At 51.1% G+C, this 27,939-nt stretch overlaps 1 protein-coding gene across 2 annotated transcripts; it reads right to left on the bottom strand.

The window, feature by feature from the left end:
• Positions 1-216: 216 nt before the first annotated feature.
• Positions 217-27,878, bottom strand: PFDN1 (prefoldin subunit 1). 2 transcript variants are annotated; one of them, XM_026035766.1, is made up of 4 exons: positions 27,825-27,878; positions 27,418-27,584; positions 14,658-14,742; positions 217-433 (listed from the first exon to the last, which is right to left on the bottom strand). In XM_026035766.1, exons 1-4 carry the CDS (start codon positions 27,855-27,857, stop codon positions 350-352), a joined length of 369 nt encoding a protein of 122 aa, XP_025891551.1. In that variant the 5' UTR covers positions 27,858-27,878; the 3' UTR covers positions 217-349. The 2 variants fall into 2 exon arrangements, with proteins under 2 accessions (XP_025891551.1, XP_025891550.1); XM_026035765.1 differs by lacking the exon at positions 217-433 and adding an exon at positions 8,212-8,328 and having other exon boundaries at positions 27,825-27,871.
• Positions 27,879-27,939: the final 61 nt, after the last annotated feature.

Below are 27,939 nucleotides of genomic sequence, written 5' to 3'. Positions count from 1 at the left end.
TCTGAACTTCYGAACCCTTCAGAGGACTCCTTGCCCAGCACTGGGGCCGGGTGCTGAGCACCTTGGGGAGCTTGAGCCCAGGCTCAAGCAGACTCAGGCTCAGCCAGACTCAGCTGAGTCCAATGGGAAAAGGCCCACACTGGCCCTCGAGTCACTCGCTCTCTAATCCCTGTGAGACGCTGCAGGCAGACGACTGAGTGACCGCAGGCTTTGCAGTAGAGTTTATTGGAACAAGCAGCTCCAGGCAAGGTGGTAGGGGCCACCATGCAGCGGGGCAGCAGTGACCACAGGCAGGAGCTACCCCAAAACCCACTGCAGGCTGACCATGGCGCGGGGGGCACCCTGGCAGCTACTGTGCCCGTCGCGCCATCAGCATCTCCCGGATGTTGTCTTCCGCCTCCTTCACACTCCGCTCCAGGTACGACTTCTTCTGCTGCAAGGCAAAAAACCAAAAGCAGTAGACAGTTAATGCCCGTCACACTGCTGACAGCACATGCCATAGGGACTGGAGCAAGGAAATTTCTAGGGAAGTCCTCTAAACATCCTGTGAGGGCACGCGGGACACCAGGCCTCTTGTGGAACATTGCCTCTGTTGCTCACTGCCAGAGGCAGCCTGGAAGAGTTAACATTTAGCCTCTTTTCCTACTTTTTTGGCCAGGCAGTTTACATAGACCTTGAATTTTGTTCCCTCTCAAACTTCCTCCTCCCATTTCCTGGGGCAACAGCAAAGACCTGGAGACAGCGACTGCAAAGATGAAGAGCAAGGAAACTGGAGCCTGAAACGTTCTTCTACCAAGAAGATTTGGTAGAAATGCCCAGGACAATGTCATACCAAGGCCGGTAGCTGTCAGCAGAATTCTTTCATATACAGGTTTAAAAAAGAAAAAAAAAAAAAAGGCAATTTAAAAAAAAAGAAAGCTCTTTCTCCCAGGTTTCAAAAGCCTGACCCTCCTCACCATAAGCTGCAGCTTCAGGCATTGCCTGCCATTGTCATAAAGTGTGCTTCATTAATCACCTTTAATTAGGCCCTGGGAAGCGGCTAGAGCTGCGCATGCCGAGGGGAATTTGGCAGGTAGCATTTTGGTTTTCCTTTCCTGCTTGTCTGGGTATTCCTGGGTGCTGGAAAAACAAAAACCCTGCCTTTAGCTCTTCTCCCCCTTTTCTCWGGGTTTCCAAATACCAAGAGAGAGCAGCTGAGCGGGCCGGTGGGCAGAGCTGCGGTGCGGCCCGCGGCGGCTCCCGGCCACGCAGGGAGGCTCCGCGCGGCGCCACTTGCCCGGGAAGGGGCTGCCGGTGCTGGCCAGGCCGGCCGCGCCGGCTCCTCGCGGCGCTCRCCACCCTCCGGCCTCCTCCTCCTCCTCGGCGGCCTCGGCAGCCCGGCGGGGAGCTGGGGCTCCGAGCTACGAGCCAGCAGGTACTCGCATGGTCACTCACCCTGAGGGCATCTCAGCCCCAGCACGGCCTACAGCACCCCACCTCCCAGCCCCGCCGGAGCAGCCTAGAAGAGGCTGAGCAGCCTCCAAGGGCAGCTCAAAGTAGCCACCGGAGCGCCGAGCAGCACCCAGCCCTGCACGGGCACCCCAGGGCGCAGGCAGCGCCTGTCCCAGCCACGCGGCCAGCGCGTCCTTGAGCGACGACGGGAGGCGCCCGGCAGCGGAGAGGGGGCCGCACGGGGACAAGGAGGCCTCCAGGCCCCACATACGTCCCCGCAGACCCTCCGCCCCCGCGGCCCCAAGGCGGCTGCCCGAGGAGGGCAGGGCGCTCGCAGCCCTCAGAGGGGCAGCTGAGGGTGTGAACGAGGGGCCACAGCGACTGCCGCGAGGGAAAAGGCGAAACCCGCTCAGGAGGCAGCAGGGAGCGAGGCCTGGGCAAGGAAGCCCGTGAGGCTGGGAACGGGAGAGCCGGGAGAGAGGGAGCTGGGAGAAAGGGAGTCAGGCCGAGGGCTGCGGAGTGGAGAGGCGCCGCTCAGGGCCCCCCTCGGGGACGCCACGGTCCCACGCGGCGCTCCGAGCCGCCGCCAGCCCGGCCCTGCCGGAGCCCAGCGCTGCGTCGCACACAGGCAGCGGGAGCAGCAGGAGTCGCTTCCCGAGGAGCCACCGCCAGGTTTCTGCTTAGGCAATCACGGGAGAAGCAGCAGGAACTTGCGTGCGAACCTCTCCTTGCCCCAATTACTGGGGTCTAGACAGGAAGGCAGTGTGACTCGAAGGGCCTCCTTGCGGGGAGCAGCGCCGTGAGCAAGCGGGGCTGACACCCACTCTGCCTGCTCACAGCCACAGCCCGGCCAGAGGGGCTGACAGCAGCCGCGCTTAAGTCATCCCTGAGACCGGGCACTTAAGTCATGCCTGTCATCCCTGAGGCCGTTCCAACACCGCCGGATCGGCTGGGCTGGCAGCCCTGCGAGCTGTGAGAAACACCCGCCACAGCACCCACCTGCACCCTCCCCACAGCTGCAGTTGTACTTGGCGTGGCGCTGATGGGCAGCCCGGCTACCTCCAGCTCCCACATCCCGGGCCAGACGGCGGTTGCTGGGCGTCAGCTCTGATCTTCCCTAGGCTCGGTCCCTAGGGAAGCTGTAAACTGGCTCCTCCCTGAGGACACGGCCTCTGCAGCGGCACCGCTTGCCAGGACGTGGCAGCACCCGGCCCCGTGGGGCCCAAGGGCCGGGCTCCTGGCTGCTCCGGCAGCAGCGGGGCCGGGGCCCTGCAGCGCAGGGGCGACCTGCAGCACCCAGCCCCAGCCGGGGCCTCGGCGTTCCCCAAACCGCTGCACGAGCCACGCACACTCAGGTCCCAGGAAGGAGAGGCACTCTGGGGAAGCTGAGGGGCTGCAGGTCACCCGGCCCCCTCAGCTCGTGCAAACGCTGGCCCCACAGAGCCAGCAGCYGCATGAGAAACAGGGCCAAGGAGCACGGGGGAGCAAAAGGGGACACTGGAGGATATAAAGGGGGTGCAGCAGGAAGAGGCTGGCTCGGCAGCTGATGGCTCCGGCCTCAGCAGAGCGGCTGGTTCCTCCCTCTGGTCGCCCGCAGGACGGCCTCCTTGCTGGAGGTTTATCTGCCACTCGGGACACKCGCTCTGGAGCGTCAGCGGAGCTGACTCAGCAAGCTCCATTCCCCAGTCTGTCCGCGCGCCCGCTCGGCAGCCCGGCCCCTCCGGAGCTCTCAGGAACCCTGCCTTGTTCCGCAGCGCTGCCCGTGCCCGACAGCGAGGACAGGAGCTCCCGAGCGGGCCAAGAGCTGCTCTCCAGAAGGTGCTAACCCGGAGGAGCTGCCTCTGGAGGCCAGTGCACAGCCCCGTAGTTTCAGACTGCCTTTATAAACCGAGTCTGCTGCTGACAGCAGCTCGGGCAAGGCTGAGYACAAACCAAACCGCAGAGCTGCTGCTCTCATTGGAAAACACACCAGAAAATACAATCTTATCTTTCACCGGAGCTTGCTTCTGGAGCCAGGTTGGCCCATTAACAGCTGCCCAGCACTGAGACAGCGGGTGGGAGGACACGGCCGGCGAAGGGCTCTCGTCCGGGCAGCAGAGACAACCCAGCCACATGTTAAACTGCTCGGGGGCTGAAGCTCCTGTCACTTCATGGTGGCTCAGGAGCCACCCTGGGTGCCCTACTCTTTGATCATAGGTAGTGTCACTGTGTCTTGCCTGCTCTTCCTTTGCTTAATCGCACCGGGGAACCTGCCCCCATTCAGAGCTTTCCTGCAGCCATTAACCCTATGAGCAAGGAAAGGGGGAGAACAACATGTGCCAACCTGTATGSGATTTCAGTAGCGCTATGTAGAGTCAAACCGCTACGGCCCATGTGATCAGAGATGCAGCCAAAAATAGGACCGTCTTCCCAGGCAGCTCCACATCAACCTCCTGCGTGCTCTGCACATGAGGAACGAGGGCTGGGCAGCTCAGGCCCTGCACAAGGAGCTCCAGGCCTCTGCAAAGAGGACCAGTCCACAGGCCCACAACACACAGGCTCCCAACTGCGCCTACTGCAGCCTCAACAACAACAACAGGCCTGCTGGCCCCAGCGCCTGCCGCCCCGGCCCGCCCAGCCCCRGCTCCTCTGCGCCCTGCTCGTCTCTGAAGGCCTGGCACAAGCTCAGAACAGCAGCTGATTCGGCTCTTGGGCAGAAGGGCCATGAGGCAGCGCCCCCAAATCCAAACTCATGCYCTTTACCCACGGGCCCGCAGAGCTGCCCTCCTGCTTTCGGCCGTGGCGGGACAGATTCCCTGCATCCCCGTCCCTGCCGCTCCGCTCTGTGCCTCTCCCTTGGACTTCACTCCCRCTGCCAGCTTGTTCCTCACCCCACACTATTTGCTTTCAGCGGCAGCTGCAGAAATACTAGATTTGACGCAGATACAGCCAGAGCTCACACCCTAAAGAAGAAAAGAAGTTGCGGTAACAGACACAGCCTGTGACCTTCTGGCACTCCAGGAAGTCCCGTTCCACCCGATGCCTTCCTACCTCCACTTCTATTGCATCACTTTGCGAATAAGCCTGTAGCTGAAGCAGCGCTTTGCGAGGAGAAGAGTGTGATGACACATCCAGACCTTACATTCCTGGCAGATGAAAGAAYCAGCATCCACAAATTCCACAGCAAGAAAGGTCTGTTAATCAGYTCCTCGCTGGCTAGCTTGAGATGACCAAAGTAACATATTTCCTACAGCACTGCAATTTCGGGTTCGTTGCCTTTGTCAGTTTTTGGCCAGACCCACATGTCTGCTGAGTTTTGTCTAGAGCGGGTAATTTAGGATAGTGTTTCAAGACGTGTATCCTCACCTCTAAGAGCCTATGTAGAGCGTCTGCTCTCAGCAAGACACCAAGGAAGAGCGGCCAAAAAAGCCATTCATGCCGTGTTATGCCTGGAACTTGCAGGTGGACTTCCTCCATTAAACTGTGGCTTGTCCAACAGTTTACTCCTCTTGGTCTTTAAAACTCACTTCTCTCTTCACTTCAGAGGTGACACGACAGCTTAAGCCTTTTGTTCTCACGTTGTAATTCAACACTGCAAAGCCTCCCCTAAAAACCACAAATATTTACTGCTTAAATCTACACGAAAACATTTGTGTGCAAACRTAAGGATCTGGTAGGGGAAGAGGCCGCCTCATTTCAGGCTGTTTTTGGTTTGCTTGGCCGGTCATAATCCGTGAGGACTTGGCAGGCTGGCAGGCTCCTCTGCGAGCCCGGAGGCAGCACACGGCTGCCAGCCTCCGGATGCTGCCGGGCTCCTCGAGGCTTTCGCCGAGGAACGCCGCAGGCTTCACGCATGACACAGAGCCTCAAATAGAAGCCCTGCTATAACTCATCTTGTGACACCATCGCAGTAAACCTGCTAGCCAAGAGTTTCTGTTTCTCCTAAAGTTAACCCAGGCCATTTTTGGCATTCCTCAAGGGCCTCCGTGTGGATGCTCTTTGGGAAAGTGATAAGCAGATCCTGAGATAGAGCTGAGTGCACACACTTRTCTGGAGAAGGACTTCTCCAAGAGGGAAGAAGAGGCTGCTGTCTGCATGCTGGRGGTAAGACATGAGCAGCGTGTGTTACTCTTGCCCTCGAGGGCCCTGCTGCTTTCAGGATGGCTGAAATTGCCCACGTAGCCCACGCTGGAGAACAGCAACACTCAACTGCTCTCGCACTGCCACAAAATTAAAGGCTGTGGTTGGTCTCAGGGCCCTGAGGAGAGCGCAGCGCAGCCTTGTTTGAACACATGAAGGGCAGCCGGGTGGACCCGCTGCACAGCACCCGCCTTGTCCTGCCTCGGGAGAACCTGGAACACAGCGGGCTCTGCGGAGCGGCCTGCGTGAGTCTTTGCTCGGTCCTACGCCCTAATGGGTCCACCCAGCACTGGACCTCACCCTGGGTGACACCGTGTGGCACCCGGACACGCTGGGATTACATGCAGCAACCAGGGCACACTCCGATACAGACACTTTCCAAGTGGGGTTGTTGCTCCCAGGAAGTTGCCTAGAGTTTGCTCAAGAACCAAGAGCAATAAGCAGGGAGTCCAGCTGGTTTCTGATGACAGTTGCTGACAGAAGCACCATGATGCCATTTACTTAAGAGGAGAAGTGATGATTCAGATGGCTGGGTTTTCCCTTAGCTGTTCTTTCCACAAAGCTATGGGGAGCCTCAGTCATTTCAAAAGCATCTCGATTAGAGCCCAGAAAGGCACAAGCTGTCCCAGTTAGAAAGTACAGCTAGCAYTGAAATGTAGTCGTCAACTCAGGACCATCGTCAGAAGCAGGTGCCTGGAGAGCTGCTGCTGCAAAACTACCTTCATGGAGCACCCAAGCTCCACGCTCACGCCTCCCAACACAAGGCAACTGGGGAGGTTTCAGTAGGTGGCAGCAGAAATATATTATTGACTCAGGAGGCTGCTCACAGGAGACCCCTCCTTGGCCAAACAACCCATGGGAAGCTTTCTAAGAAATGTTTTCTCGGTACCCGCTTCAAGCCAGGTGCTGTGCTTGGTAAGCACGGAGTCAGCGGCCGCAGGGTCGAGCCAAGGGCAGAGAACCTGGGCAGGGAAAGCTCCCCTAGAATCTGTAAATCCCCGGATTCTGCTTTGGCGGAAATGCCCTCACCCAACTGCCTCTTGCCAAATGCATTAAAGTTCCTTAATTYTGTGCTTGGGTTCCTAAGAACCAATTCAGCTGATCCGAATCTCTCTAGTAAATATGACTTTTTATGACCTTCGCCAAGTCATACACTTTTCTTCCGCCCAGCTCTTACAGCCCGGGCCAAAACACAACAGTTTTCGACAGAACTACCCTAAATGCCCAGGACTCTCCAAAACCAGCAGGAGGAAGAGGCCTGCCCCTAAGCAGGCAGTCTCTCTTGGGCAAGATGCCGCCAGGAGGCGGAGGAGCCCTTGCCCAGCACCAAGGCGRGGCCTTGCCCAGGTGACTCAGAGGCAGGTCTGCCAGGCGGGAGGCAGCTCTCCAAGGAACGGCGCGGCCGGGAGGGCAGCGGGGCACTGTGTGCAGGGGGAGGCCCCCACAACCCCCTCCCAGAGCCACCCAGGGCACAGCGGAGCCGGGGCCCGGGTGACTCAGGCACACAGAGTGGCACTGCGCTGGGTGACTCAATATTACTCATGCGAGGAGGAATTTGGAGAGGGACCCATTTCCAGCTACGCTCGTTGCTCTGGATACTCGGCGGCCCTAAATACAAAGGAGAGCTTTGACAATGAATCAGACCGTGGTTTAAAATGACAAAGAATGACTTATCTGTCAATTCTGTGTTAAAACGATTGCAGTGCATTCATAAGAGCAGCTTAATGCTAATCAAAGGAAACAAGCAACGTTTTCAGACCCAGATGACTAAGTGTAGGCTCCTGGACGGATAAAACCATTTAGACACAGAGGAAGAAGTGGTTTTTTTATTAATGCATAATGCATTTCACTTTCCCCTGAACTACAAAGGAATGCTAGCTTGCTGGGAAAGTTCCTTTGAAAAGCTTTTTCCATTTGCTTTTTTTTTTTTAAACCAGAGTGAAACCTCCCCTTCTCCCTCCCCCCGAAAAAAAATCCTAAAACAAATTCGGAGAGAAATCTGTTTTGAAAGCATCGCCATAATTTGTTTCTAAAGAGCTTTAAACGTTTTCAATCAACACCCACATTACTTTTTTTCCTGCTTTTACAAACTATGATTATTTACATCAAAATAATGATCAGGACAGTGAAAATAAAGAACCGTGACAAATTGCGAAGCCCTCACCCTCTCAGCTAGCCCCTGGGCTCATTTTGCAGTCTGTGGTGCAGTGACAACTAACGAGGAATTACTAATTAAGTATTTGCTTTGAGAGCTGAAAAACTTGTTGCTATGAAGGGACACTTGAAACGAAAGCTCCAGCCCTGTAGAAGGACACTCGTACAAAAGTAATGTCCCAAAAAGAGGAAGTTCCACCAAAATCGGCATGACCTAAAACCAAATTTTATAAAAATTATGTTTTTCATATGGACATCTCCTCCCTCYGCCAAATCTAACCCAGTGGCAGATCCGTTCAGGGAGCCTGGAGTTGAAATCCCTCTTAAACATCATGAATCTGCTCATTCCGTCCCTATGAAGTCAGAACTTAACGTTTTGTAACCTGTGACTTGTGTAACAGGGCACTTGCTCCTTAGGGAATTTTCCACAAGGGCGCTACACTCTTTTGATTTTTGCTAGAGGGTTATAAACACAGACTTATAACGCAGGTTTATAACCCAGACTGAAAGAAGAAACGCCTTCTTCTTGTAATTCCAAGAGCACTTGTTCCCTCGAGGAGCTGCAAGGCTCCATGTGCCCAGGATCAGCTTTCACTGACTGGGKTAAGAGTGAGACGATGCGATCTGGAGAAAAGTGAAACAGTCAATAAAAATACATGGGCAGAAGTGAGGCATTAAGAAAACAGTTCTCCTACTATCTTCACTTTTAACAAACAACCAGATGAACTGCAGATCTGTAAATAAAGAAAAAAGTCAGTCTGATTCATCCATAGCCTTGAAAGGCCTACGAAATAAGGCCCGCTCTTCCTGTTACTATCAGCAGAGTCAATTTAAGGGACAAAGGAACCAAAGGCAGATTAACTAGGTCCCACATCCTACAGCATTTACTTCTGAACTGCATGAATGCCAGAGAGCTTCTCCAGAAGGAATGTTCTTGCCCTAATAGTGTTAATTCTCCATGTCCATTATGGTCTCAACCTTTCCACAGAATGCCGGAGGTTGGAAGAGACCTTCAAAGACCACCGAGTCCAACCCCTCTGCCCAACAGGGTCACCTAGAGCACGTTGCTCAGGACCAGGCAGCTTCTGATGATCTCCAAGATCACAGACTCTGTAACCTCTCTGGCAACCTGTCCTAGTGCTCTGTCTCCCTTACGCTAAGATTAGTTTTCCTTGTGTTCACAAGGAACTTGCTGTGCTTCTCTTTGTGCCTGTTGCCCCCCATCTTGTCATTGCCCACCACCGGCCCCGTGCTCTTTACTCTCTCCCTTCAGATACTCAACCACACTCATAAGATCCCTGCGCTCTTTTCTCCACGCTCACAGTCTTTCCTCACAGAAGAGATGCTCCGGTCTCTTGAGCATCTTAGTAGCCCTTTGCTGACCTCACTCCAGTAGCTCCAAGCCTGCCTTCTGTGGAGCCCAGGATTAGACACAGGTCTCCAGGTGTGGCCTCACTGTGGCGGAGGGGAATGGATGCCACAAGCCTAGGCAGGCAGCTGGATCACCYAAGTCATCCAAAATCAAGCTGAGACTGCAGACTTCTCTTAGCCTGCGGAGCTGCGAGCACCTCCTCACTGAAAGCACCGCCTCAGGCCTGGGTGACGGAAGTCAGCACAAGTGAGGTGGAATATATTTTCCAAGATCACCACCAAGTCCAAATGGGAGTGCCCAAAAGACACATGCAGCTGCCTTAGACCCGTCTTGCATCGTTTTCCGGGTCTATCTCATCTGCTCCYCACAGGTGGCTTGGTGAAGTCCTGCAGCTCACTTGTGCATCATTTACAGAGCTTCCACTGCTCCCTTTTAATGGCTGCATGCAAGTCCAAATGTTAATCGTACATGCGAAGCTCTCCTCTCTGCTCCACCTCTGCCAGCATCAGATATCTGGCCTTCCTCTGCAGCAAGCAGAGGGAGAAGATTCCTGCAGCGGTGAGTAACCCTCGGGAACAGGGGGKATCTCTGTCAGCTGCAGAGAGCATCTGGATTTCCAAATCACACACTGCCAAGGAAAGCTGCCCCAACTACAGACCACGACTCAGACTAGAGAAAGAAAGGGAATAAGGCTGCTCTGAATCCTCCAACATCACATACCGCTAAATGAAGATGTTAGAAGGGACCAAAAACAATTAAAAAAGAAAAAAGAAAAAGCCTTCCAGAACATTCAAAGCAAGGGAAAGGAGGAGGGAGAGGGATGGGAAATCAATCATCTCCAACAACGCCCCAAACTTGCAAACTGTGTGAGCAGGGGAGATCCGTGCTTGTTCCCAAGCCATGCTTGCAGCCCAGGGGCCAGGCTGCGAGAGGAAGCGTTTGCCGACACTGCCAGTCCTGCGGCACCGCTGCGAGTGCCAGCCTGGCGCCCGTGCGGAGCGCGGCGGGGAAGGCACCCGGCCGCCCCAGCGCACACCGAGTCAAAGCGGGGACTACTTCTACACACRCTTTGGGTTCTCCTTAAAAAAGGCAGTGCAGCTTCTGGGGCACCACGGGTTCACAAACACGTTCTACGTCCCTATATGCCAGTGAGGGGATGAGAGGAAGGCCCAATCACGCCGAGTAAGGTTTGCTCTGGACTAAAGCACAGAGCGCTACTCTTGAGGCTGCCCTGCTCCGAAGCCAACAGGAACATTCCTTATTCTCCCTGTTTATGTAAGAAGCCCACCAGACATTCCTGGGCACTGGCCTCTCCCAAGCAAACAATGGGATGAGAGCTTTGCGGCTATTAAATCCTGGGAAGAAATTGGTCCAGCTTGGTCACGGCCTAACGCTGCTACCTTCTTTTGGCCGTTTAGTGGTCTGCAAAACCCACCACAAATCTCAAGAGGCTTGTTTGCACATCATTAAAGCTACCCTCAGAGTTGGCCTTCACGCTGACGGTTTCAACATGGAACTAAAGGGCTGTGCAGAGAACAGGGGAGCCCGAGGGAGACGCGCGGCCCCGCGGAGCAGGGCCCGCCAGGCCGAGGCCGCTCAAGGAAGCGGTGGGATCCAGCCCTGCTCCTCAGCCACCGCGGAAACCTCCTACCCTGCGGCACGAGCAAGCCCTCGGGAAGCACTGCGGGCTCGGGGCAGGGGTGGCAGCGCTGCCCCGCCGCTGCAGCAAAGCCCCTGTAAAGCTCCTACAGAAAGAGGATTAGAGAGCTAGAAGCGCGCGGGTGCCCGGCCAGACCAGCAAAGGAGGCTGCTGCTGCTCCAAGGGCTCGTGTTTTCACTTTTTGCTACCAGAATGCAGCATTACAGAGATATCTAAGCCACGAAATGAGACACATGGACATAAAAAGGGATCACGTGAAGAATTTCTGCAATAGAAAACAACCAATCGGACTGTGTTTTCTCCTCCAGCCACATGTTAGACTTGTAGCTGCAGGGCAGTAAATCTTCACTCTCCCCTATATGTGTGTAAAACCTGCTGGGGAAACAGGCACATAGCAAGTGTTGTGCACAGAGCCCTAAAACAGCCGCGCAGCCAGAAGGCAGCACGTCGCTTTTGCCCTTCTCACACAGGACTAAATTCGGTGGCACCCGGTGGCCAGGGCTGCCCAGCACAGCCCCCACTCCCCCTTATTTGTTATTTTTAGCAATTTAGTCTGACAACGCCTGACAACTAAACACGCCGAATATAGAGGGAGAAGCGGGAGGAGATTATCAGATATTACCAGAGAAAACACACAGCAATAATCGCTTTCTCCACCCCTAACAGAATCAATTTTCCAGGTCTTTGTAACATCGCAGAGTTTGTTCTTTTTTAAAAAGCCGCATTAAAAACAGAATGCATCGAGTCCTCCAGTGGAAACGGATAACATTTCCTGAAACAAAGCATTGTTCCACCCCTTGCATATCATGTTTCCTTAAAAACAAGGGAAGAAAAACATTACTTGGTTTTTCTCCTAATACTGCACAAACATTGCTGAGCTAAAAAGAGCCTGGGCTCATCCCTTTAGAATGCTTTCAAAATAGATTTAACACACACCCCTCGCACAGCGAAACATAACAAGAATGTGATATTATCAGGGCTGGAAAAATCCAAGCGCTGCTGCTAAGCGGGAGGCTTCGCACGCGCGAAGGGTCCGGCTGCTCTGCGTGTTCTTTGCAGGTTAGCTCACAGACTGTGCGCTTTGGCCCTCGTCCTTTCTGCACATCAGTCCTCTGGTGTTCCCAGGACACCGGTGCCGCGGTCCCACCAAAGCAACCTGCCAAGGGTTATTTTCAGTTCTGCGGAAAGACAGCGCGGGTTCTCCCGCTGCCCAGGGCTTTGCCACGCAGCAAGCAGCGGGGAAGCGGCGTCACAAAACAGGCAGAGCCTCAACTGCAGAGGAACCCAAGAGAGGGCAGCAAGAGAAGAAAAACCGAAAGCGCTCGTGGCTGCGGAGAGCCGCAGGAGGCAGAGAAGAAGCTTCTGAGCTGCAGGCAAAACCTGTTTCTGTTTTCCAAGTTCATTCAGACTTCTGTGAACTGGGGGGAACTCAGCTCCCATCTCGGAGGCTSACTGACCTCCCCATCTGCAGGCGCAGCCAGCACTCAGCGCTCTCCCTGCTGCACAAGTGGGTGCTTTACAAGAGAGCTTAGCCCTGCTCTCCAACCCTCCGGCTTACGCTTCTCTGGAAACAGGAGCGAGCTCCTGGGGAGGGTATTTCTCAAATTCAGGCCTGCATCAAAAACACACATTTCACAGTGCCTTGGCCGTAGCTCTGTCCCAGCTCATGTTACAAGAGAAACCACAGCTGGAGCTTTACACCAATGGCTTTGGTTCAACGACTCATGTACCAAGGTAAATGAGTAAGAACTGAGGTAGTCAACAGTAAAACATAAACCCTAGTTTTTACAATCCTTCCAATTTTAATTATTGTTAGAGAGAAGTTTTAGCCTATCTTGGTCTGATATTTTACTATGATGTAGTGGAAGCACAAGGTCACAAAAGTTTCACATTCCTTCCTGCTTCTGTCACAAGTTGTTTCTAGCGGCAAAATCCCCTGCTCCTTTGATAAGTGCTCCCTAACTGGGCCTCAGGTACTTCCCCTGACATCTCCGTTCCCAGGATCGGTCAGTTTGCGAGCTTGTCCTCCTCCTGGGGGGAATCCCAAGCCTAGGAACACAGTTCTCTCAAAGCTGCCAGCCAGCTGGAAACCAAATAATTAAAAGGTAGACTTGAAAATTCACATACAGCAAATCGATTTGAGTTTTGGCAATCTGAACCATATTATCTATGGTTAAAAAGAAAAACCAAACCCACAGCAACCACCTTACCACCCCACGACCTTCTGAGACGGTCAGCAGCTTCTGGGAACTTCAATTCGGTGGCCCTAACCAGAGACCCAAACAACACAGAGAACAAAACAAACCAGAGACACCCCACCACGGTGAAGCAGCCGGCTCTGAGGCTTTGTGCAGGAAGGGCAGAGGCTCTAATTTGGGGAGAGCTCCACCCGTTCTGCTAAGCACAACAAGCTGGAAGTTCAGGAGGGAAGATCCATCACCCACCGGGAACGGGAAGAGACCGAGACGTGCAGCTGAGGGACACGTGGAGCTGAAAAGCCGACCACAGCCCAATGAAACTGGTCCTCTGGGAGCTTTCAGTCTCATTCCAAACATTTCCAGCTCCAGAAATGCTGCTAGGTAGTTCCAGTCGTAGGGTGGACTTTGCTCAAAGCCATCGGCATCCTCGATGGCTCCAGCATAACCAGGACACAATTACTTTTATCACACGACAATAAAAACACCTGAGCCTTGTCTGCAGTTTTCCTCCCAAAATATTCGGCCTACCCATGCAGTACTTATTTTCCCTGTGCAGGTAATCAGAAACACAAAACCTTTTATCACCTACTACAGAAGCACCACATGCGATGTGACGTGTGTCAACGCGCTTGCCCCCGGCAACAGCCCAGCCAAGTTGAGTTTTAAGAAACAACTAGAAAAACCACCTCTACCTTTGCTTTTCCATGAACAGGAGACAAGAGAAGCATGTGGCTCTATCAGAGCACATACTTCCTAGTGTTTCTGCTTTGTCCCTAGTTACCTGGTCTGCAGCCATCTTCCTCAAAACACTAATATAGCTTGAGACAGCTTGACTCAGCTCAGCCTTTCCTCTCTCTGTCATTCCYCCAACAGTAAGAAAGAAGGCTGGTCTTAATTCTATTTTAGAGTCATTAAGAAAAAACAAGATGAACAAGTACATTCTGAACCATGCTTTGAAGAACTGTAGACTGTACACGTAGCTCCTAGAAGAGGAGTCAGCATTCACTAGGCAACTTGTTTGAGCAGATGGAACTTGTGCAGGGACTTCTTTGTATTTCCTAGATGTTCTTCTCCTTCTCGGATYTTCCAGCTAGATAAATATACGAACATGGAAGTGCCCCGACCACAGCGTTAGAACAAAGTCCTATCTCCCCCAGCATCCTGCCTTCAGCAGCAGCCACAAGCGGATGCCAGGGGCACAGGGCAAGGCATATATGGTGCTTCCTCCTAATACTTTCCCAGCCTCCAGACATTTTTAGCTCAGGGACTTCTCAAGCAGGATGTAATTTCTACATATTTGGTAATTCTCAGTGGATTTCCCTTCCATGCATTTGTACAGTTGCCTTGAAACAATGTGAATTTTTAAAATTCACAGCACTGAAGGAGTTTCACGTTATCTACCTGCTGTAAAGAACTACATATACATCATCTAGTTTTGCGGCTGGCTTTTAGTAATCTCACTTGAACCCCTCATCTCCAGCTTTCTTACYGGAACAAAGACCCAGCAATCAGTCCCTATCCACTTTCTTCACAGCACTCACAAGCTTGCAGATCTACTGAAGAAACCAAATACTTGTACATTACTTTTAACAGCCTCTGCATTGGCCTAGTCATGAACCTTCAGAAGAATACCAGACAAAAATAGCATCCYGTTGACCTTCATGTTCTATTTTCATCATATTTCTTTGAAAACAAAAACAACAACAACAAAAAATCCACTTACCTCTAATTCCTTAATTTTCTCTTCTGCTATTCTCTGTTTTTCTAAGAGCTGATTATGAATCACTCCTTTAGACTGAAGAATAAACCTACGAGGGAAACAGGAGAGACAGACAACTGTTGGATTTTTTGCATCTAACTACTGTACACCTAACTGTGCAACAAGCTAAACCACATTCCGAGCAGAGACAACCCAGAATGTTCAGGAAGAAAGAAACACAGCGGCAGAATGATATTTATGAGTTAATAAAGAACAAAGGAGAGTTATTAACTAACYGCAACTAAACTGTCTGTTGTTAAGACAACAAACTCTAGGCTTTCTTTCCATTTCTCACCTTTACCAGTCCTGCATCCTCATTACGGTCGTTAGCCTTGGAGGAAGATGCGTTGTACAGCACTGACCCACAGCACAGGAGGCCCTTGGTGATGCAGACAAGGCAGCGGAGGGAATCGCTGTGCCCTGGGGCTGCCCTGTAACGTTTGCTCACTAATCTCACCTCTTATTTTGGAGGAGGAAAATGAATGTACAGAAATTTCCAGTCCCGATTCACAGTCCTCGCCTTCGGCGACACAACATTTCTGAAAGCCGTCCCTCGCACAGCCAGCAAAGGGGATCACACACCGACCAGACACCAGCCCAAGAGGTCTTCATCCGTGAACCACRTGTAGCCAAGAAGGCCCCTTTCTACTGGTAAGAGTCACACATTACTGCTTTAATGCTCACGTATTAAAGCTTTGCAATAAAGCCAACACTTGCTATAGACTGCACTGCTTTCACCACAGAAAACGGCAGGTGACCCGTAACGTGACTGAGCTATCACAGCCCCAACTGGGTTTTGTTTTTTCAAAGTTGCCAAAGAGGATTTGGGAGATATTTCCACAACATCCTGGTCAAAGCTGTCCAGCTAGATGGCAGGCAAAACCTGGACCTTATCCACACATACAAATTCCTGAGGGGAGAATGTAAAGGGGATGGGGCCAAACTCTTCTTGGTGGTGGCYAGTGACAGGACAAGGGGTAATCGGTACAAATTAAAACCAGTTCCATCTCCCTATGAGGAAGAATTTCTTTACCATGAGGGTGACAGAGCCCTGGAACAGGCTGCCCAGGGAGGCTGTGGAGTCTCCTTCTCTGGAGGTCTTCCAAACCCACCTGGATGCRACCGGGTGTCCTGTGCTCTGGGTGTCCCTCCTGGAGCAGGCAGTTGGACTAGATGATCTCTAGAGGTCCCTTCCAACCTCAACCATTGTGTGATTCCGTGTCCAGTATGCTCAGAGGAGCCTTTGAAAGAACAACAACATCCAAAGCAGTTCTCGGCACGTGGCTCTGGCACCCCCCGGAAAGGTAAACCACAAGTAGCTTCAACTGAATTTTAAGACCCCTTCACAGCTGCCCTTCCAAGAGCACGCGAGCTGCGGATTAGCCCCTTCCCTAACATCCTCCAGGGGGATTTAGAAGGAGCTTCCACACGTCACTGCAGYGAGTTCCCTCCCAGCACTAACTCCTCTCGGGGCCCATGTCTTTGTGCCAGGTGACAAGAGCTTTAGACGGTGCAGAGTGAGGCTGCATCTCCCCCCACGTGGGACGTTACTAAGGGGCTGACTCAGAGCCTGCAAGGTGCTCAGGGAGCACAAGCCAGCACACGCTGCACTGCTGACGCGAAAGCCAAAGGAGAACTGTGCTATATCCACCCCGGACACACACGGGAGCAGAGCCGGGGCTAATTATAACACATTGCCAATTAACACTCTTCTGTGCTTCTATTAACTGCATTTTGCARTGCCTCCTCCTTGGCCCACTTCCCTCCCAGATTCCCATGTACCTTCTCTTTTCCACACTCATTGGCGCTGTTTCTCTTTGTAATTTTCCCAAATCTTGCCTCAGTCCCTTCCCAGCCCTCTCAGATCGTGCTGATTCTTCATATTTGCTCCTGTTCATCCCTGCTCACTCATACTATTTCTCCTTCGATCCTTTCCTCTTAAATCAGAGACGGAAATGGCTCTCCAGGACCTTCCCATTTGCTTCCCCACGCCATAGAATTGACAATCTTGGTTTCACTGACACCCTCAAGACAAAATAATGGCATTAAAAACTGGCATAATTTAGATCAATTTTCCTTTTTTCATCCCCGGGTAACTTGAGAAATCTCCAACGATTTACACGGCACTGAAGGCATCTCCGCAGGCTCTGGGAGCGCCGCGGGGCACGGGCGCACTCGCAATGAATAAGTCGCTGACTTAACTTCTATTCTGCAAATGTCAACAGCGGCCATCTGGGAAAATATCCTCCCTCCCACCCTTCCGCACTGCTCTCACAGACCTGCGGCAGCAAATTAAAAAAAGGACGGCTGATGTCAGCACCGACAAGGCTCATGTGGGCAGCGTGGCACCAACGCTGCAGGCCCCGGCCGCTTCGCCGCGGGACAGCGGCCGCGCCGGGCGTCAGCGCCCCACCAAAGCTTTGCATCAGGAGCAGCTCCGAGCCACCCGCTCTCATTTCCTGCCACAGGAGTGCCAAGTGCCCAGCCTTGCAGCTGCGCTTTTCCAAAGCTGAATGTCTAAACCACATCCAGCTAATTAAATCCATGGCCTCACTCTGCAACACGCTCGGGACAGCGCGGCAGCCTCCAGCTCCGGGCACGGTGCTGCCGTGGCGGCGACGGGTGTGCGGTTCGACTTGGTCATCTTGAAGGTCTTTCCCAACCATGATGGCTCTTTGATTCTATATCCTTCCAGATCTCGGCCAAAGCTTTTTACCTAGGGAAATGCACGGTTTATGGCAATGATGGCAAAAAGCAGAAGCCCATCTCATTTGTCACAGGSCATTTGCAATAAGTCAGAGTTCGTCTTATCTGTGTTTCATTATTTCAATTAATCTGACTGTATATATATATACATATATATATATGTATAAGTAAAAAAAAGCAGACTCCTTTCTTCCTCCCTCACAGATGTGGGAAGGAGCTATCATTCCACCATATCGTTTTACCCAAGCTCAGTTATTTTGTCTGCAAGATTTTAAGCTCCTGAGAGAGCCCCCGTGGGTGTTGAGCTCCAAATCCTTCCCAAAGCGAGACTATTTTCCCAGACGTGCCCGGGCAGGGCTGCTCGCTGCGGGCAGCCCGGGCCAAAGCCGGCGCCCTGCTCAGGACACAGCGTCGCAGGGCTCAGGTGCCACTCGCTGCTCTGTGAAGCTGAACTTGTCCTGTTATACAGGGATTATAGGGAAGACACAAAGGCCTTGGGGCAGCACCAAAGAGTTACTCAACCAACCGTTCGGCCAGTGCAGCAGAGTCCAGGAGGCCCCGAGCTCGGCGTTCATACACTCAGCTAGGCTGGCTTTAAGTACCCATAGTCTGGCGAAGAAAAACAAAAAATAAAGTTATCCGGGAGGAGACTTGCTTTACGGTGACAGAAGTGAGAAATGAGCTCGCTTGTCTCCTCCTGCAGCAACAAGGCTTAAGTACAAACAGAAATTCTGAAGCACACACCAATATCCTAGGCTATCAAATGCGACACAATGAAGCAGAAGAAAGGTTTTCAYCACCACACTAATTGCCAAGCTCAGTAACAGTCCCCTTTCAACACAAGAACTTTTCACACTGTTAAATAACAGAAATATCTGGCTCGTAACAGAGGGAGTCACGAAGTCTCAGTGGTCGCGCACTTAAAAAGGAGTGGTGAATAACAGCAGGGCACCTCTTTGCTCCACTCTTGAWACCTCACACAGAGGTACAGAAGTGAAAACTCCAAACCAAGCAACGAAAAGTAGGTTACAAAGAAATGGGCTTCTCCAGGACAGCAGCATCCAGCCAAATCCGGGCTTTGGAAGTAGTTCTTTGAGGCACTGAAGTATTTTCCAACTGGCTGCATCCACACACTCAAATCTCCCACCGGCTGCTGCTCCTGAGCTGTGAAGAAGGGAACTGAAAGAGAAACCTCACTCTAAACATTCCCACTTGTTCCTATCTTACTCCCTGCAGCCCTCTGCTAGCTCCCCACCAGACGGTTCGTTCCACCAAGACAAGGAGTGACATACAGTCTCTTTATGAGACTCATTGCTTTCTTCCTTCCGAAAATATCTCTGACCCCTTCCCCACTTTAAGTTTCTAGATGTGGCGCCCTATTTGTTAAATATTTATACAGCCCAGCCAAAAGGGTCTGCAGGCTCCAGTCCCCGGSTGGCAATGGTATCAACTGCATCCTCTGTCTGCTCCTTCCTATCACACGTACACACCCAGAGTGATGTTTGCCGAGGGCAAGTAATTCCATAACTCAAGCTGTTTATGCCAAAACGCACTGTTTATTTGACTGTAAAGCATAATATTAGATACTGAAGCATTCGTCTCGCAAGGAATGAGGTTATGGAGATATTTGTTCAGCACAAGCCAGCCTGTGTACTATGACGTGCCAGTTATTACAGGCCGAGTCACCACGAAGCCCATAATTCAAGATTTTTCCATCAAGAGTCCCTATTTTAATTGCTTGCAACTTCAACATCTTTAATCTTTACAGCTGAAACTTACAGCATCTGTCTCCAAAACCAGCACTTTATTCACTTTCTTCCTGCTAAGATGGTTCAGGTRTTTGTAAGAAGGAGAGGAGCAAGAGGCACTTGGCCAACAGCTTTACATATGATTTGCTCCCGTTTCTTTGGGAAGCTTTATTGCTTCCACACTCTGAAGTGACAACCTGAGTCCAAGGGGTGCCTCCACAGGCCCCCAGGAGACCCTCACCTTCTACTGGCTGCAGGTGGGAAGGCTCCAATACTGTTTTTCCAGAAAGATGATGAATTACAGATCTAACCATCCATTTGGCTTCTGTTCACACAAAGATTACTATAGCTTCAGTTCTACAGACAACGGAGCTTGGGAAACTGCATGCGGAAGAGTAAATTAAGACACTGAAAAGAAAAACAGATTCCTCTGTGCAAATCCTTAGTATTCTTTTAGCACATTTTTTATAGTTAAAAATAATCACCCTTTAGTGTTATAACACAGCACAGCCATTTAGATTCTATACATTGCTTCTTGAAACCGAGCGTTTATATTAGACGAGCGCATGTGAAAAGTTCAGCTAAGCCCAGTCATGCCCTTGTCTATTTAAAGATGCTTTTTAATTCTGAACTCGCACTGCTCCTCAGGAGTGTACTCAGGAGGGGATTAATGCTTTTTAAGCACTGCTCAAAGCCAATGGAAGAGAGGCTTCCAGCCCCAGGGGCTGCCCGATGGGGACCGTTTGCACCACAAGGCCCCTCGGGGCTCCCGGGGTCCTGCTGCTGCTCACAGGGATGCTCACACGCGTCGCACCAGGCACTACTGAGACACTCAGCAACTCCCAACTGTAGTCATCCTAGCTGAATTACCCCATTCCAAGCAAAAAAACAGGCGCTATATATATATGCGTACATATATATGTACATATATATGTGTGTGTAAAAGAAAAGTCATGACTAATTATAATTTGTGCTGCCAGCATTCATGCCTAAGGGTTTCRTATTTTTCAGCCCGATTTTGATTTTCTCATTCCAGAGATCACGTCCCTGAGCAGAGCCTTCCGAAGCAGCTCACTTGGCGCAGATTAGCCCGGATCGCTCCTGCACTCACTGGTATTTTAGCGGCCAGTTGTTTCRTTGGGACATTCCCAATATAGCTGAGCATAACTCTTTTTCCCCCTCCTGAAGCAGCACATACCTTAARGCAAAACAAATCCTACAGCCTATATTGGGAGGATTATGCACAAATGCGTTTGAGAAGAAGCAGTTCACGTGTCGTTTTACTACTGCCCTCAGGCCACGCGTAAGGACGCACTTGGGCAGGAGGGGTCTTTGCAGTGGGGAGCAAAACCCGCAGAGATCAAGTGCGACAGCGGCGCAGCGCAGGCACCGCAATTAGCGGCGCTGGAAACACTCCAAGCTGAGGCTTAATCAGCCCCCAACAAGGAGGACTTTTACTCTGATGAAGATGTGTAAGCCACCAAGCTATCTCCTGTAAGGGAAAGCCCAAAAGTTGCCGGAACGAATTCCCTTGCCGAGGGCTCGCGCCGGGCTTTGCTCTGCGCCTGGGGCCGCGTTCCGCAGCGCCCGCAGCTTCCCTGGCCCAAACCAAGATAGCAGCACAGCTTGCAAACGGCAGGGTCTGCATTGCCAGACACTTAACTAGATGGCAGATTTATACCATTGTTCACAGTCTGTTCCTTTAAAAAAAAAAGTAGGAATAAACATTTTAAGTTTGTACTAAATATAAGACAACCAAAAATAATGAGGCAGTACTGTAGCCAGCTTTTAAAGAGCATCATCAGTTCTTTTTGAAGCATCAGTTAAGACGAATAGAATTAAAAGAGAAAAAAAAAGGCAAAAAAGAAAATATCTCCTCTTTATTACACAAGAATAAACAACTTTTGAGATTCAAAGCATGCAAGAGAAGCAGTGCAAACAACTGCAGCTGACAAGCACAAAAGCTACCCGAGTAGATTTTCCTCATCCTCTCTCTAGTGTCTTTCTCTTTTGTTTTCATTTTAATTATAGTAATTTTTCATATGTAGTAGCTTAAGAAAAGTCAAATGACTTGAGCATTCCCACCAGGATACACACTTCTGAGGGATTTTTGCAGCTGGTTTTGCAGTGAACTTGAAAGCTGAAGAAAACAAAAATAGTTCTGAGAAGAGGAACTYGGGATTTATTGCTACAGTCTCCAGTATTTCCAAGAATTAGGCACAATTTCCAATGAATAACAGCTCCAAATATATATATAYACACACACATATTTATACACACCTCCCAACACATGCATACATATATATATAAAAATATATAAACACAGATACAAGTATTTACACACACACCTCTCAAATGAATAGGGACTCAGCAGAAAGCTGGGAAGCAGTTGTTAGCCTGAACACCTGGTCCACTAATCCTAAAGGCACTTCTGTCTCTTTTATTATATAAAAAAAAAGAAATAAAAATCTGTTGGTAATTCTTCTATGATCAGAAAGGCAAACTTTGTAGCAGTAACTGAAGTGACACAGAAATACTGCTGTACTCTGACTTATGTTAGACGTTCTTGGCAGAATGTCCTTCACCAACAACCTAAACCTGAGCAAGGGACAGATCRCTTCTGAAATAATATGAATGCAGAGATCTGTCTAAAGGCTAGAGCTAAATCAGCCAGCATTTGGAAACAGCAGCGTGATTGCTTTAATTGCCAAGAACAAACTATCTAGAATTAGCATTTGTTGACCAAAAAAACCCTAGACATTGTCTTGGCAAATCGTTTCTTCCCAGAAAGCCTATTTTTTGTACTGCTGACACATTCTGTGAATTCAGCAAATAGCTGGGGAGGGAAGGGGGGGCGAGGGGAGGCAGTAATTGCAGCATTCCTGAATTAAGCACTTGGGTTCTCAAATCTCAGCATTATGCTCGTGTAAAATGGCATTCTCATCATCATGAAGCGCTGGCTTCCTCATACATTACGTCAGCATTTTGATGCAGGAGACATGACTTAAATCCTCCTCCTCTTGATTTTGAGGATGCAGCTGGATCTTGAAAAGCAGTTAGRGCTTGAAGCACCGTCAGAAGATGCCCTGACCCGTTTTTTCCACATGTGCTGAGGCTGTTCCGTGTAACAAATTGTACATTTTATGCTTACATGAGCCTGAGAGCCGGTGCCGGTGTCTGCCCGGGGCAGCAGCGAGCGCCGCGGTCGCGCTTTGCCCCCGTGGTTACACATCCTGATCCCGCTGGCCATGGCCACCACTCTCCCCAGATCCCCTTGGGCCAGTGACTTGGGTGACCTCCTCTGCCATGGGACAACCGAATTTAAGTGCACGACATGACAAACCAGAGAAATGTCTGAAAAAAAGGCTCCAGCACCAAGTGTTTCCCATGAATTCTAAYGTCCAATTTCAACACTTCCTTTGGGGAGCAGAGGAAGACTCAAAACAGCAAGAAATTCCCGGCAGTTTCAGAATAGCAAAGTTACATTTTAAGCAGACTTTAGCAATAAGGCACTTTCTTTGCCAAGTCACATGGCACTTTGAGCCACAGAAGCAGGGACATTTCAAGCTCCACAAAGCCCATAATGCATGTAAATCACATGCCCAAGGAACAAACTGTATTTTAGCCACTATGGCAATTTACAAGRGAAATTTATCTCACGTTCTGATCCACTTCTTGGTTTTTATTTTAACCTCTTACATTTAGTCAGGTAGTTCCTCCTTCTGCATCTCCCAGGTATTTTGTGGTGAGAAAGGCAGCAAAACACAGACCAAGCGGGCAGATGTATCTGAAGGGCATCCTCCTGGATGCACAGAAACACCCTCCTGAAGAGCTAAATGCCTCCAGGCAAGAGGGACATGCATGAGAAGAGCTGTATCAATTGATCCATCAGCTTCCATCACAACCTGCAAGAAGTGGGCAGGGCTGTTAAAATAACAGCTTTATTTTAAGCATGGTTGAGTGAAAGCACCTACTTTTCCCATTTTCCCTATTAGCTATTATTTTCCATTGTAAGACTTTTTTTTCCTGCTGCTTTTACGTTCGATCAACATTGGCTGTAGGTGTCCATCTGATGCCAGCTCCCTGGCTAAAGYTGGCTTCTTTTTTAAGAAACACAGGTATTTACAAGAACTAGCCACATATTCAGCTTGTATATTAAGTTTCAGATTGCCACAGCAATCTCTTCTTCTCTGAAAGTAAATACTTCATGGAGAAACTATTTAGAGCAGCAGGGCAGGAAGCTATAACTGGAGCAAGATATCCAAGAGATTCCAATCAAGCAGCCCAGGAGGGCAAGGATAAGATCTAAGTGTGAGTGTGAGAATGGGGAAACAGTAGATGAAGCTGGAACGGAATCTGTGCCCACCAGAACAAGTTCCTTTCCTGAGCCTGAAACAGAACTAGGGGGTCAAGTCTCTCAACATCCCACTATCTTCAGCAGCTAACTACAGCCCGCTGGCAAATTCTGCATTTGCTCTCTCAAAATACAGATTGGCCAGTGAAAGGATGGCAGCTTTTCCCACCCACCTCACTACTCACATTAAAGACACCTGTACAGACACCTTCCACCCCTATGTGCAAGTCACTTTGGGTTTTGCTTCCAGCAGCACCTTCCTAAAGACACCCTGCAACCCACCCGCGCTCACTCAAGAGCTTCGTTTTTGCCAACAGGAAAATAGGGGAACTTCCAATTTCTTACTTACACGCCGAGCATCGGCGGCCAATTGCAGCCCGTCTGTCCCCAAGGCTGACACCAAGGCCGCAGCACCTGCCTGCTCGTGGGCGGCCGGGGCTCAGCGCGAGCTCGGCGCAAAGCGCGGCCCGAGGAGAGGGCTGCAGGGCTGCCCGCCTGGAGGCACCCACCCCGCAGGGAAGCCCTGCGGCTTCTGGGGAGCTCTGCAACGAGAGCAGGAGGCCCGGAGCAGCTGCCGCATTCCGCACCGCGCTGCGGGAGCCAAGAGCCGCTCTCCTCATCTTAACAAAAACCTGCCTTGGAAGCGCTGCAGCTGTACAAAAAAGTGTCATGGCAAGAAGGCCATTGGGAGCAGTGATTGCAGACTTCAAGGCTGAAGGAAAGTGAGCTCGCAGCGAATTATTGYGTCTCGTTTTCAATCAAAACTAAAAGCCACGCTAAAATTCAAATCATGGTCAAATATGCTCTTAAAATAACTTGTCAAAATCAGATTACTACAACTGTCCCCACACAAAACCCTGAAAATGAAGTGATCCTTCACTATCTGCTTGGTTTTTACTTTTTAGCCTTATTTTAAGTATTTTTCCCTCCGTTGCAGAATTAAACTGATAAACTGATAAAGCAATACCAGCCCAAAACTCAGTACCCATTTTGGCATCCCRGGGCAAGAAAAACTGCAGCGCTCTTCTCATTCTGCCTAGTGTCTCATGTTCTCTTCCATAACCTGGACAAGACAGTTATTTACAGGTTAGAAGAACGTAAAAGGAGAGGTCTCAAATATTCAGACAGAATTCTGAAGCTTAAACTTTCAACATAGTTCCCAAAGCAAAAAGATGATATCAGTTCACAGACAGCTTAAGTAGTTCGAGTCCAGCATAGCGGTAGTTGTCTCAGGCTACGTAACAGGCCTTTCCAAAGGGTATGAAGTAACAGAACTGCAATGTATTTGGCAAGATGCCACCACTCGGATGACATCCCAGCATCTCCGATACGTACAGTACACAGCAATTCATCGCCTCGTACTATGAGACACTGACATTTCTTACGTTAAGCCAAAAATAGCTGTAGTAAAAGTAAATTAAGCGCCGCTCGCTGAGGCCAGCGAGGCCGGCCTGCTCACTTTGCATTACACACAYTGCAAAGCAAAAAGACCAAGGAGGGGGATGACAGGGGGACTCTCACATTCCCCCATGGTGCAGAGAAAGCTCCTCAGAAGGGAAACAGGCTCAGGGTTTGAAGAACGGAGAGCTCAGCACTGCTTTCCACGCAGCGCAGCAGTGAGCAGCAGCCTAAGCAAACTTCCTTCCTTCCAACTCAAATACCATGACAGGAAGAGGAGGGAAACAGGATTTAGAGCTAGAGCACTTCCTTAATCTGCATTTGCAGGGATGGGCACAACAAAACTTACAGAGAGTCCAGCCTTTAGACACTGTCATAAGTCAAATATTGCCCAGAGAGCACCCTTCCCAGTGCCGAGGCAGGGAAAGGTGCYGAGCGGGGCCCACGCCACCCTGGCTGGCCATGGAGGCCAAATAATCCAATGCAGCTCCCCAAGACACTGTCCCRCCAGCAGCTACCGAGCACAGAGAAAGTCTAAATGGTTTAGAAGTGGTTGGGAAGCAAAGGAGGAAGGAGACTCCTAAGTGGAAAAGAAATAGAAAGTAGCACATGTGCTTCAGCTAGTAGAGGAACTGATACCACTTGCCACTCGCATGTCATTTGCAGGCAAAACTATTTTAATTTAAAGATTGATAAGCTCTTTCAAATTATCTTATGGGATTTCTCCATATARGAGAAGTACTTAGCTTTAAGATAAAAAAAATAAATAAATAAAAACAAAAAATATCATTAAATGTCCAGAGTTATCTTCTGTTCTTGGTTTGTCTGCTCTGGGACTCTCCAAATGTAAATCTGTAAATATGTATGTATGTAAATAAATATGTAAATAAAAGCAGAACCAAACACAACCAGGCCACTCTTTGAAAGGTGACAAAACGTGTTTCCTTTGGAGGCAGCAGTTGCTAACACCCCACATAAAGCTAACATCTAACTCAAGATCATGGAAAAGTTTATATCCCAGGAGCCACACAGCGCAGGCAGAAGGACACTCGGTGCTATGCCGAAGGCCTCCGCAAGCCTGCGGGTAACTTTTTCCATTGGTCTCACCTGCAAACCAATCCACAGACCACYGTCAGTCCCAGGCACTGAATCTGGAGATTGGGTGAGCAGGTGGCAGGCAGACCGGGGCATTTTTGGTGAATCAATTGTCCACTGAATCAGCAAGCTGACCAAAGTCACCGCACGGTCGCGTGAGCACCCCCTGCAACACCGACAAGGTGGGGAAACGCAGGTGGGGAAGACACGGCCACAACGATCCCTTCTGGCAGTGGTTGCCTCTGACTCAGTCTTTCACTAAACCACGTCCCAAGCTAAGCAGTCATCACTGTAACTCATCTCGGGACACAACAGAAAAATGAGCGCCTTGCAGAAAGGCAGCACAACATCTACATGGTCAGTAGGCACTCCCAGCTTCGGAAACCTGTTTGCGTGGTCTTCTRTAGGAGGCTGTTAAGGCTGCTGAAGCCAAACAGAAGTGTTTRGCACACCAATTCTGGTCTAAGGTCTTTTGAGAACCATCCAACACAACAAAGCTCTGTTTCTTCACAGATGGACTGGGWCTGAAGAGTCCGGGCAAACCAAGCACTGAAGCTCACAGGCATGACATGCAAGGAGCATTTCTGCAGAACACTTGTGCAAGCAAAGCCCTGAGCACATGTACTACATCGGGTCACAGCTGTTTTTGTGGGTGTTAGCCATAAATTGCAAWGGTGTATTATTCCTTCAGGAATGGCTGGGCAGGTTTGCAACAGACTTCCTGCAAACACACACAGCCACATCCAGGTGGCTTTGGAAGATCTCCAGAGAAGGAGACTCCACAGCCTCCCTGGGCAGCCTGTGCCAGGGCTCTGGCACCCTCATGGTAAAGAAGTTCTTCCTCAGAGGGAGATGGAACGTCCAGTGTTTTATTTGTACCCATTACCCATGTCCTGTCACTGAGCACCACCAAGAAGTTCTTGGCCCCTTCCCCCTACATCCTCCCCTCAGGTACTTACACATATTGATCAGATCCCCTCTCAACCTTCTYTTCTCCAGAGAAAACAGGCCCAGCTCACTCAGTTTTTCCTCATATGAGAGATATTCCAGTCCCTTCAGCACCTTTGTCGCTCTCCACTGGATCCTCTCTAGACACTCCACATCCCTCTGTACAAGACGCACAGAGGTGCTCAGAACTGCACCTAATACTCCAGGTTTGGCCTTCCCAGAGCCAAGCAGAGGGCCAGGATCCCCTCCATCAACCTGCTGGCAACATCCTCCTGATGCAGCCAGGAGCCCATTGGCCTCCTTGGCCGCAAGGGCACCTCCCAGCAAGATCACTGGAACAGCATACGCGAACAGAGACATAAACTGAAAGCAATGAAGGAGATGAGAGACGGCATCTCCCTCAGCGGGCACCCGCCAGCCGCGTCCCGGCCGCGGCGAGCCCGGGGGACGCGCGGCGAGCCCGGGGGACACTCACATCCTGCCCACGCCCTCGTACATGCGGGTCTCGTCCAGCAGCATCATGATCTCGGTGTCGGTGAGGTGCGCGTGCTTCTTGGTCCTGCTCAGCTGCTCGATCTGCAGGTCGGCCAGCTTCACCTTCTGCTGCGTGTCTATCACCTTGGCCTGGAGCTCCGTGAACGCCTGCGGGGCAGAGCGCCGCGCTCAGGGGTCCGGCCGGCAGGAACCGGGGCCCGGCCGGCAGGAACGGGCCAGAGGGCCGGGGGCACGGGGCAGGGCCGGGCACGGCCGGGCCGGGGGCGCAGGGCAGGGCCGGGGGCACGGGGCAGGGCCGGGGGCGCGGGGCAGGGCCGGGGGCACGGGGCAGGGCCGGGGCCGCGGGGCAGGGCCGAACCCCGGGCAGGGCCGTGGGGCCCCCGCTACCTTCTTCAGCTCCAGGTCCACGGGCGCCGCCATGTTGCCTGGGCACGGCGCCTGCGCGGAGGCGAGGGGCGGGCGCGGGAGCGCGGCGCGCATGCGCGGAGGGCTGTGCCCGGGA

This window comes from Nothoprocta perdicaria, unplaced genomic scaffold (assembly GCF_003342845.1).
Source record: "Nothoprocta perdicaria isolate Ctin4 unplaced genomic scaffold, notPer1 scaffold_166, whole genome shotgun sequence".
Classification (NCBI taxonomy): Eukaryota; Metazoa; Chordata; class Aves; order Tinamiformes; family Tinamidae; genus Nothoprocta; species Nothoprocta perdicaria.
The sequence above is the reverse complement of the archived record's forward strand: the minus strand, read 5'-3'. Positions and strand labels throughout refer to the sequence as shown.